Source organism: Morone saxatilis, unplaced genomic scaffold, assembly GCF_004916995.1.
Source record: "Morone saxatilis isolate NCDOM2014 unplaced genomic scaffold, NCSU_SB_2.0 Contig18, whole genome shotgun sequence".
Lineage (NCBI taxonomy): Eukaryota > Metazoa > Chordata > Actinopteri > Moronidae > Morone > Morone saxatilis.
In genome coordinates, this window is record NW_023339740.1 from 18,388,404 (window position 1) to 18,400,221 (window position 11,818).

The following is an 11,818-nucleotide window of genomic DNA, read 5'->3' on the forward strand; positions in this document are numbered from 1 at the left end:
ATATCAAGCATACAGTAGAATACAGCAGTTACACTGAACATGACAGAGAGCGGGGCAGGTACGCCACAGAGATTACGCGACACGTGACGGAGTTACACGCATGACGAAAGCGACTGCGTGCGATAAGATGCAGCGAAGATTGCAGAAGCGGCAGCGAGCGAACAATCGACACACGTCAGGAGGAGCAGACTGGAATGTGGCTGAAGTCGATCACGACAGCAGAGAAGAGGAGCGAGGAACGACGAGCGGCGGAGAGAGACAGAAGAGAGCCTTGTTGTGAAGAAAAAAGCAACTCCCAGCGATGTGTGAACTTACATCAAGATCAACGGAGAGAAATGCGAAATCTAAGTCTCCGCGGGACAGTGAATTTATCTATGCTGTTGATTGCTGCTATACAACAATGTGTGACTTCTTTAAACTTGTGTTTTAAATCAAACAACATTGTTTTAAATGTACACAATAAACTTGCTGTTTAGTCTAATGGGCTGCTGAAGAAGTATCACGTACATATACAGTATCACTGCAAGCTGATGAAACACAACACAAAAAGTTACAAGAGTCCTTTGCTTTAAACCAAACACAATGTTTATAAAACAAGACATTATAATTAAGAAATCATTTATCATACTGCTGTGTTGATCCCATTATCTACCCAGGCTATAATTACAGAGATATGCACTGTTTGTCTCAGTGGTGGGCAGGCTAAAAAATGCACAAAATCTGTCTTTCAGTGCTTTGTATTCAAATGTCACCGAGAAAATTACTCAGGTAGACCTGAAAGACCAGATTCTCACAGAATCTTCGGCATGTAGTTTGTGAAGAATAAATGGCTCGTTTCACCTCCACTTCCACATTAGCCAGTTCCCTGGAGTCACAATAAAGCCGAAGATGACAAATTGCTCTGTTCCAGCCCAGGACAGCGCAAGGTCATCATTACAGTGCAAATCACGCCCCTCCTGTCTTGAGTACAAACATTTTGTGGCTGCTCTCCAAGGAGACGAAGATAAGAAAGAACCCATTGGACAATGAATGAAGTTAATCTTGTCCAGCTAACACAGAAATGGAGGATTTGCACTAAGTGATCTCAGAGGACACCCAACTAAAGGAGATGGCCCTACAGTACGATTTTGCCACCATTCTTCAGCTAGTGTCTTATCTACTGTCAGAACAATGATTTAATATAACAATTATTTTACTACACAATAGCTACAATAGCCTAACAGCACCATTTAAAGGAGTATTTCTATATTTTGGGACCTATTTCTATTTACTTTCTTGCAGAGAGTTAGATATGATTCTCATGTCTGTACTGTAAATATGAAGCTACCACCAACAGTCAGTTAGCTTAGTTTAGCATAAAGACCGGAAACTGTTTCCTCCAGTTTGATCTGTACAAAAAACCAAAGAGTAAAAATAATAGGGAATGAGTATATTTCCCAAAATGTCAAACTATTCCTTTAAAGACACACCAGTTAAACAATATAAAAAGGCTCAAAAGACTTTCACAACTTCTTAGCATCACAGAGATCAGATTGTTTTAGTTTTCATTTAAAGATAGATTTAAAAAAAAAGTAATGGCACATTTTTAGCTATGTAGTATGTACGTTAAATCGTTACAAGACAAAAGATAGCATAAGAAGAAGAAAAAGAAACACAAGATTAATTTCTATGACTACAGAAGACATGCATTGACAGCATGGATACAAAAGGGTCTGACACAACTGAATGAAAAGGTAGAGCAGAGCAGAAGGTGAACACCCATGATAGGAGGCAATTGGAGAATGAAGAAGGTAGAAGGAGTCAAAGTCACAACAGAAAGAGGTCAGAGGTTTTGTCAACCTACCATTAATTAGGCTGGCACTGCCAGGGGCATTAATGCCTGCAGCCCCATCCGTGGCTATAGTTGCGATGGGGTGAATAGGGGGATGGGAGCAGTCTAGCCAGTAACAATGAAGGCCGAACATGAATGAACAAAAACACACGCACGCACGCACCCACACACAAACACACACACACGCATGTGCACACACAAGACAATGAACAGAAATAACATGGTTATAGCACATTCAAGAGATTCAGCATATGTAGACTGAAGTATATGTGAATACTAAAGTCTAATGTTGTGATCAGATCAAACATTTGTAGTGTATTTATTGTTTAACTGTATGTATGTTACTAAAGCGATTTACTAAATATTACGTCAATAAAATAAACAAGTATAACATTGAACAGACATGAAACATGAAATCTGAACATAACATATATGGAAAAATAACAAAATGTGAAACCAGAGCTACAAAATTGATAACCCTACGATAAGCTGATTTTACACATATTTGTTACAATATACTTAATGTACTGTACTGTATATAATCTTGCACGTATTGTAAACAATAGTGATTATATCACATTCTGATCATTGTTGTGTTGTATGTCATATCGTGTATTTATTGTCATTTTTGTTTTTATTAATTTGTTGCAATGTGAAATCATTTCAACCATGTTATTCATGTAATATCTTTTAGCGTTACAAAAGCATAACTTGAGGAGAAAATTCTGAAACAAATAAGATAAAAGCTGCTGCATAGCAAATCTGAAATTAAACTCTCCTGCAAAGTAAATAAAAAACATATTAGCCAGGGAAACACACATGTGCCAACCAGTTAGGTGATGACTCTTGTCGTTATAGTTAAAACCGGGAACGGATCTTGCAAGGACATTGTTGTTTAGGTCTCTTGACAGAAGTCACATAAACTATGAATACTGGAAAAAGGAAATTCAGTGGGGGTTCTGTGTCTAGAGTTCATTGCTAACAAAAACATATAGTAGTTAGGAAGTTTTATCACAAATCTATATGTCATTTATTATCTCATTAATAAGCAATTGCTTTCTTTAATGACACAGCACAGCAGTGATTTTACATTTTTGTAGTCATGAATAGTTTTTCAAAGCAACCTAAACCTAAGTTAGATTAATGTAGTCTTAATACAACTTAAAATTAAGTCTTTTAAGTTGTACTAATTAGGCCAGCCATACATGAAGTATTGATTGCATTATGTATGGTATGTAAGATGTTTACGGAAATTTCTACTAGTGAAATATTTGAAAACCAATTTTGATCAAATCTGCGACTTACAATCAAAGATAAATGATGATTAAGGATGTATACACATAAAGGGCTTGAAACTGAATTTGGATAGTTCACTGACTGTTTCCCTGGGCCCAGATTATGGGTTATACTGAACAGTTTGGGACAACTGGGATTATTTTTCCTGGTTTGATCAGATTAATTCAACCTGGGGAAATCATGCTTATTGCCACTGTGCTACAGCCAGTTCAAAAGTATACAGTTAAAATACTACAACTTCATAGTACAATAACTAAAAGGAACAAGAACACATAATGGTATTTGTTAGTCTTCAGATCAGACATGTTTTACTGCTCCTTTGTGTAATGTAACAATTCTGAGACAGCACGGAAGGCAAACATTTAAAAACGTATAGTATTCTAACCATACAAACTGTTTGGGTACCTGTTCATTGAAACTACAGAGCTGTCCAATGAGACACTGGTAACAGTAGCAACAAATCACTACTGATGTTAAAATATATACATATATAAGAAATGAAACGTAACATCTTATACTGTCTACTCTCTACTGCTGGTACATGTGCAGTACACCTGTGAGGCTGTCGCTCTCATGTCATTGTTCTGTAACACAGAAATGAGATGAGTCTGACAGGCTTTGTTGATTCAAGGCATTCAATACGTCTATGAAACAGGACCGATGCTGAATGCTGAGTACTAATGACCAATATTGAGTGCAGTGCCTGTTATAAGGGGAGACGATTATGCATTGTGAAATGTGTCATCTGTCAGCACTTAAAAAGATGCAGTGTTGTGATGATGAGGCTTCTCTTTTTAAGTAGGAAATTAAACTGGGACATGGGTGCTTGGGTGCTTGGCTTCAGAAAAAACTAAGAGTGGTTTATTGGGGATCATTAGGGGTTAAAGGTCAAAAGGATCAAGTACCATTCTCAGGGGTCAGAGAAAGGTGATACTCTACCTGTATTCTGGTGTCCGTCTTCCACTGTCCCTCCTTCGAAGTGAATTTGTAAGGATAAGAGAGTAAGGATAATAATGCACCTGAACCCACAGAACCTGGATACTGCAGCTCACAAGTGTACCACCTCATCTCATACAGTATTCAAACTCATTCAGCAAAGTGCACTGTACTACAACTACCTACAAAAGGTTCATACAGCTCACATGTAGTTAAACAGGTGCACATTTGTGAGTTTATTGTTTAAAACCCTCCTGATAACAAAGACACTGATATTATGTACTGAGCGTACACAGCTAGACCTTCAGGACATAAGGTAATGAAACGACAATAGATTTTTCAAGGGTACGTTGCTGAGCAATACTGACAAAAAAACAAATTTCCTCAGTACTCCTGAAGCAACTGCAGAAAAATCGTATGGAGCATGTTCATAAAAAACAAAAGATTATAATAATCTTACCTTTCTTTTCTTTCTTCTCTTCTTCCTCTGTGCCGGCTCCCAGCAGGGTGAAGATGATTCCAGTCTGAGAGTTGACACCGACAGCAGTAACTACCATGCGCCCCGACCCCTCCATCACATGGGTCCCTGGAGAAAGGGTAGCACAGTGTTACTAGTCTAACCCATCTCAAGATACTTTGATAGAACTGATTAAATATTGTGATTAATTAATTGACCTATTTGTTTTCCAAAAAGAAATCAAAACTCAAATCATCCCCACATGTAATAGTCAAATTACACCTCATGGGGATTTCCCTATTTGGGCAATTTTTCCTTGAATAATTTTACTGGCCTACAGTTTCATTGCACAGTTTATACTAAAACAGCTTGCCCCTTTACAGAGATACCTCTGAGTGACTCGCGTGACTCGCGTGACTAGGTGACGGTTAATGCCAAAAGTCAGCACTTTGTTCTCATGCACTGTTTTATTTTAAATCCACTGTGCTGGAGTAAAGAACTGAACACAGTAAAAATGTGTCACTGTGAAAATCCGTGCAGACTGAACTACACTTTTGTGCATGTGTATGTGTATATGTACAGTACAGTAGACACGCGGAACATCATTAACCTTTGGGAGAGTAAGTCGATGTGGGTGAATATGAGCTAATTAAAGAAGGCAGCAAAAAGGCACAAAGCTAATTATCTACAGGAGAAAATACTGAGATGTGTAATCAGATTAACCCATGTTTCTGTTATCAGTGATATTCTTCATTTCTAAGAATCCTACAGCTGCAAATCTTTTACCTTCAGTGTCTCTACTGGCGCAAATACTAAACCAATAAAGAGGGTAACGCTAAAGATTAATAAACAAGTGTCTTCCAGGCTGTTGACGGTGTCCTCTGTATTGATTGACAGATTATAAGTAACAACCTTTCGTCTTCTGTCTCTCTTTTTTCACAATCAATTTGGCAGGCAGACCAAACCTAAGCTTATTTATGTGAGACTTTTACATTTGCCGTCAACAATATATAGTTTGCTTCGGAAATAATTATAAAAAGTCATAATTATTATGTAAACATTAGTATTTCTAATGCTGTAATTTATTTGAAGTTAGTGGATGGATAATAAAAGGTTGAAACATTAGGCTTGTAGGTGTAATAAACCAACCTACTTTATTTTCTCATGTTGAGCCCTGGTGCAAGATGACAAATTTATGACTTGCTTAAGATGTACATAAATGCAAATCATTATACACACCGTATTATTTTGTATTTTAAGAGATTTTTGAAGTTGCTGACTTTAAACTCAGCAGTAAGCCATTCTGACAGATGAGGTAGGCACTGACATGTAAGAGGTGAAGTATAGAGTCCTCGGTCGAGTCTTCTTACATGCAAGAAAGCATGTATGTCACATGCAGTATACACCCATCTATCTGGCAACATACCAGACAACAGCATGGGGTCCTTCTCTGCAGATTTCCTGACGTGGTCGGACTCTCCGGTCAGTGATGACTCATCAATCTTAACATCATTGCCCTGGATCAACACTCCATCAGCAGGAAGCAGATCACCTGCAACAATATAAATGGCACAGTTCCTATCTGCAGTGGATTCATTACAATTTCTGGAATTGACTGATATTGACACCAAATCAGTTCAGATAACTTCAAAGATTCATTAGAGAGTGAGTTCATGTGTGCGGGCTAGATTGTGACCACAGAATATTCTCGGCACAATGGCATTGGGAGTGGCTGTGGGGCGTGTCTCTCTGTGCATGGGATTGTCGGCAACTAATTCATTCCACGGCTTTAACATACTAGAGCTTGATTATATTTAATTGCTTCAGGTGGACTACAAAAAATTTATCCCCCTCTGGAAATGAGATGGAGGTCTACTGAACCATGAAAATTACTTTACACAGGACAATGGACAAGCCAATTAAAGCAGTCGGTGGGCATGTCCGACCACATCAAACTTATCAAAAAGTGCTGTAAAGTTTGGTCAATTTTTGTCAGTTATCATGTCACAGAAGAAGGAACAATTAACTCTCTGATGTTTCAATCAAGGTCATGGTTGAAATAAAAGAATAATTGATGCAAAATAGATTTCAATATGTTAAATATTAGCCATCAACAAAAATGTATACTGTATACCTATATCTGTATATCTAACTAGATCCACTCCTTCGCCATGTGTATACAGCATAGAAGGAGAGATGACTTAAACTGAGTAATCGCTAACACATAAACACACACATTTGGACAATCTCCTAACTCTTACCGTATTTGACCTGTGCGATATCCCCCACCACTATGTCAGCCACAGGCAGCTGTATGACCTGGCTACCACGGACAACCTGGAATTTCTGCTCCTGCTCGATGCGGCTCTGCAGCCCACGGAACTGCTTCTCCTTCGACCAGTCGTTGAAGGCTGTCACCAGCACCACACACACCACAGACAAGAGGATAGCTGCACCCTCGATCCAGCCGGCATCTGCCTCGCCCTCATCCTCCACCCCACCTGCCGCTGCGCCACAGGCTACAGATTTGTAATAGTGACAGGAAGGAGATGAGGAAAATGGTATAGATGTCATACATCAGTGTTTTTTCATACATGCACATTCTGTCAACACATGCTTACACATTGTATATCAAATCACAAACTTCATGCCCAGGTATATATGCTTATATCGTATAAAGTATAAACACTTGACAATGAAAGATACACAAATGGATGTAATTAAAGCTCACACTCACACTGGGGACAGAAAAACTGTGGACAAAGGTAGTGACTGTGTTTGCAATAAGTGTGTGTGTGTGTGTGTGTGTGTGTGTGTGTGTGTGTGCATATAAAGTATACAGTAAATACATGCATATGTGCAATTTCTCTGCCTATGCACAATGTGTACAATATTAAAGACAACTCTGAAATAAAATGAAATCTGGCTGAAATGACCTTCAGAGAATTCACTTCTCCTCGCCTCTTCATTCATTTACTCCACTTCCAATTAATAGCCTGCAGTCTATGGACTGTGCACTCACAGACTGGATATATTTTAGGGAATGAAACAAGGCCTATTCCCAGTCCACCTCGCACTGCTTCATGTAATACTCTGGGAGCCATTGTGCCCTACACTTCTGGCTAGCTGACTTCAAAAGCCCCCAATGGAGTGATTTGCTTTGGACTATAAAACACTTGCAGCTCACAAGGGAACTAGTGCAGACCCCATGTTATAGACATCACATATGCAGGGTCTGATTTGGGTTTCAATCAATGTGATCAATGTTCATTTAGTGGATACACTGCATACAGTAACAAAACATACAATCCTTGATCTGTAAGACTACCAGTACCCAACGCACACATACTGTATGTACTCGGGCATTCATGTGGGTTTTTATAAAATATAATCATTTATTTCATATAATATACTAAATATTGTTCTTTTTTATGTATTTTATATGTTACTTGTTTTTTTACAATGTCCTATAAAGAAAAGTGATTTTATTTCATAGGACATTTTCTTCAGTTAATAATGTTTTGTCATGGAAAATTAGGTCCTGAATTTGACAGGTAACAGCTCAACTAATCATTATGTAACAGTACATTCAGACTGGCATTTGATTTGAAGATTTCATAGAAAATAAGTAAAAAATGTAATAGGAGTTCAGCCTCTCCTGTTTGGTCAATGCAGCACACTGACAGTAAAACAGTTAGTGTAGAAGCTGTCCTCTTACAAAGTGTGTTCTCTCTCACAGAAAGAAACACACAATCATGCAGTGATTCTGTAGCTGACCATGGTGCTGAAGAGCCAACATTGTGCAGCTGGATAGCCAAGCCAGGCAACGCACAAAATATTATAATTAATGCAGCTGACTGAGAAAATTGTATGATTGGGTGGCAGTGTATATAAATAATAAATAAATGTCTCTAAGCTTCAAAGGCAGTTTAGCAAATTGGTTTAGACATTTTGCCAAACCATGTAGTTTCTATGTCTACATATAGTATTTGTATTTTTCAGGGGTTTTGTTTTATTGCATGTTGTGTGTTTGATAAAGACACAATTAAGAGCCTCCTCATTCAACTGCAGCCAGGCTGTTTCATATGTAAATGAGAATTAAGTAATCCCACCACTTTCTATTTCTGGACTGCTGAGCTATTTAACCTATTAATAAAACAGTAAATCAGCAGTTAAAGATCTGTGTGCCTGTGTATGCATGCATGTGTGTAGATGATGTGATATTTGCTTTAATAGATATTCAAGTATATGTTTTAAAGGCTCTGATTGTATGGGGTTTTAATTTATATTTTTCTTCTACATTAAGTTTTAATTATTTTGTTGTATTGGTGTTGTGTTATATTTATAGTCACTATGCAGTTAAATGTATTATACCAAGACCATAAAATCAGCTGTAAAATATGACATTATACAATTGTTGCAATAGCTTAATTTCAGGCATAGTTAACATAGAAATGTTGGATTATATTAATTATTTGTGTGAAAAAAGACTATTGTTCAATATATCATTATCATTCCTTTACTCTTTTATTCAGTTATGGGTCTTAAAAAATTACATTTTAGTTGTTCTTACTCTAAAAACAATGTTACATATGGCCTTATGTTCGTCTCTCCTCTGTAACTCCTGCACAGTATATAGTAACCATTTGGTGTTTTTCAGGTATTCAGAGTGGTATGCATTCATATCTGTCACTCTGCTATTCACATGTGTATTCATATCCTCCAAATATGAGGAATTTTTACCTTTTTCACAAGTTAAAGGGAGGATTGATTATGTATATGCTGATGATGCAGTTATGATTCCTTTAGCCTTTCTACGCTTTATTTGGACTCGGTGACGCAGTGAACTCATCCATAAGGCGATGCAGATCAAAAGAAGCATCCCATCAAGCACAGGCCGATTAACCAATAATTTCATTACCTAACTATTTGGCTACATCATTACATTTGAGTACATCATTTACTTACTGTACTTACTCATTAATCACGTCTTAATCTTAACCAACCAACTAAAAATGTATTAACTTAGAAATGATTTGACTACCGATGCAAGTAAAACAATGGTAACAACTTTTTCTCTCTTTTTAAACCCTCTATAATGATAACTGGTCCCTTTGGCAGGGTAACTGAATTCCATTACTGTGATAATGCTGGGAGCAATGACTGATGTTGCTGACTCAGCACCTCGTTATGGTCTCTTGTCTTCATTTCCTGTTTCACGGCTCAGAGGGCTGATGTATGGGCACTGCGAGCTCAAGGTTATTTCTCTACTCAACACTTCATTAACCTTAGCGGTACCTTTTATACGCACATTTAACACGTTCATAATGTGCACGCACGCACACACACACACAAAAATTACCCCTATGCTCTATGAGTCACCTGATCACTTGCGGCAGGTCACAAAGCAAGTGTGACCTGCCTCACCAATTAAAAAGTGTGTGTGCATACATGTAGGTGTAAGTGTGTCAGCGTCTGCCAGTAATGTCAGAGGAAGTGATGTCAGTGGGCCAATGCAATTATAGCCCTTTGCTGTCCTCAGCAATAGTGGAGATACAGTACCAGAGATAACTGCTGTAGTGTGTGTGTGTGTGTGTGTGTGTCTAAAGACCTCGAATGACAGAGCATTTTAAAGGAAGTGATGTGACAAGAGCTGCTTCACTCACACTCTCGTCCGCTGCTATCTCCGGGAGGGTGGTAGAAGGAGAGGCCCAGGGAGATCAGGGCAGCGAGCTCCAGGATGATGAGGGTGACGTCCTGCAGGGCCTCCCATACCAGCTGCAGGAAGGTTTTTGGCTTCTTTGGAGGTATCAGGTTTTTACCAAATATTTCTTTTCTCTTGTCCAGGTCCGGTTGGGCACCTGCGAGACCTGAGAGAACAAGACGCATAAAGAGAAGATGAGAGGGTTACAGGGAAGAGTTAGGGAATAGATCACTGTACAATGGTCAAAGTATAGAGGATGTATTTACAGTTTTACATTTTTATATCATATATATTAATAGTTAACATGACAGTGAACAACAATCTGCTTTATTTCTACATTTTAACCAGGATAATCTGCATTTTTAAAAATACACAGCTGGGAACTTTTTCTTTTTACAATTTGAACAACATTTTTATTGTTAAAATCAATCATCTGCAGTCAGCTTTATAACTTTATGCCTTACTTGTCTTTTCCTCATTCTTCACACAAACCATCTCTAATTACCAGTTTGAGTCATGGTGGGCCACGGCTCTGTGTTCCTTATATAATTCTGCTTAAGAGATGAGGGCCTTGTGCTTTGACTTCATCCACCTCCTCATATATCTTCGGCTCTTTTATGTGAAGAACTTCATACTGGCCCAAGGCACAATTTACTTTTAGAATAATGTCCAGAAAATTATTCCTATACATAATGTTGCTAAAGGGTCAATTACACCAGACATTACCACAAATGAGATGCTTTTCGGGTGCAACTGTCTTTTTTCATTTTTTCTTTTGAAGATGTTTTATATAAGTGGTGCATTATATTCCACTCTATGTTGAATATGGACGTAATTTAGAGTTGATGCTGTATCTTTTATCTGCTTTCTAATCTTAAATGGTAAACCCCAACTTTTGTTCTACATATAAAGTTGTGTTTATATATTAACTCAAACAGTCTAAAACCTCAAATATATTTAATTTATAATGATATAAAACAACAAAAGCAGCAAATTTTCACATTTAAGAAACTGTAAAAAGCAAATGTCTTATTGCTTATCAATCACATTATGTAAGATTGTAATATGGACATCACAGAACATTTTGTTTCGTTTTTTTATGTATGTTCTGTACATAAAGGGTTGGGTCTATATAATTTTCGATGTCTCTTTTGTTTTAGGGGATCACATTAAAATCTCATCTGATACAATTGTATTGTGATGTATTGTTGATTTGATATATTACATCAGAATATATGTATATATTATATATTAAATAATGGGGCGTTAAATTGAGTATAACTTTACTACTGTAATTTATATTAATAAATGTTCATATATTAAATCATATTTATTACAGCTACAATAAGAATCTGCATCACTAGTGTGTCAGAAACCGCTGTGAACTGTAAACTATATCTACATCACATTCAGCTATGGAGGCAGCATTAAGTGTAATCACAATAATGCAAATGTATGCTCTGTATCTTCAGTTAGAAATGATTCATTAAAGATTTCTATCAAGGTACATGATTGGTTTCTATCTTGCTGCTTTTCAGTGTGAATACAAACAGTGCCACTGTTTGTATTCACCGTCTCTCTCCCTCTCTCTCTC

The 11,818-nt window shown here is 37.5% G+C and overlaps 1 protein-coding gene across 7 annotated transcripts in view; it reads right to left on the reverse strand.

Annotated features, from left to right (window-relative positions):
- Window positions 1-11,818, reverse strand: part of atp2b2 (ATPase plasma membrane Ca2+ transporting 2) — an 80,561-nt gene that overhangs the window by 47,051 nt on the left and 21,692 nt on the right. For 4 of the 7 annotated variants that reach the window (XM_035661873.1, XM_035661881.1, XM_035661878.1 and 1 more), the window contains exons 2-6: window positions 10,187-10,390; window positions 6,782-7,039; window positions 5,947-6,072; window positions 4,524-4,649; window positions 1,844-1,936 (exon numbers count right to left, since the gene is read on the reverse strand). In XM_035661873.1, the coding sequence (XP_035517766.1) occupies window positions 1,844-1,936; window positions 4,524-4,649; window positions 5,947-6,072; window positions 6,782-7,039; window positions 10,187-10,390 (807 nt within the window). Of the gene's footprint in view, window positions 1-1,843; window positions 1,937-4,066; window positions 4,100-4,523; window positions 4,650-5,946; window positions 6,073-6,781; window positions 7,040-10,186; window positions 10,391-11,818 lie in introns of all 7 variants that reach the window. The other 3 variants (XM_035661877.1, XM_035661879.1, XM_035661875.1) reach the window with 2 other exon arrangements.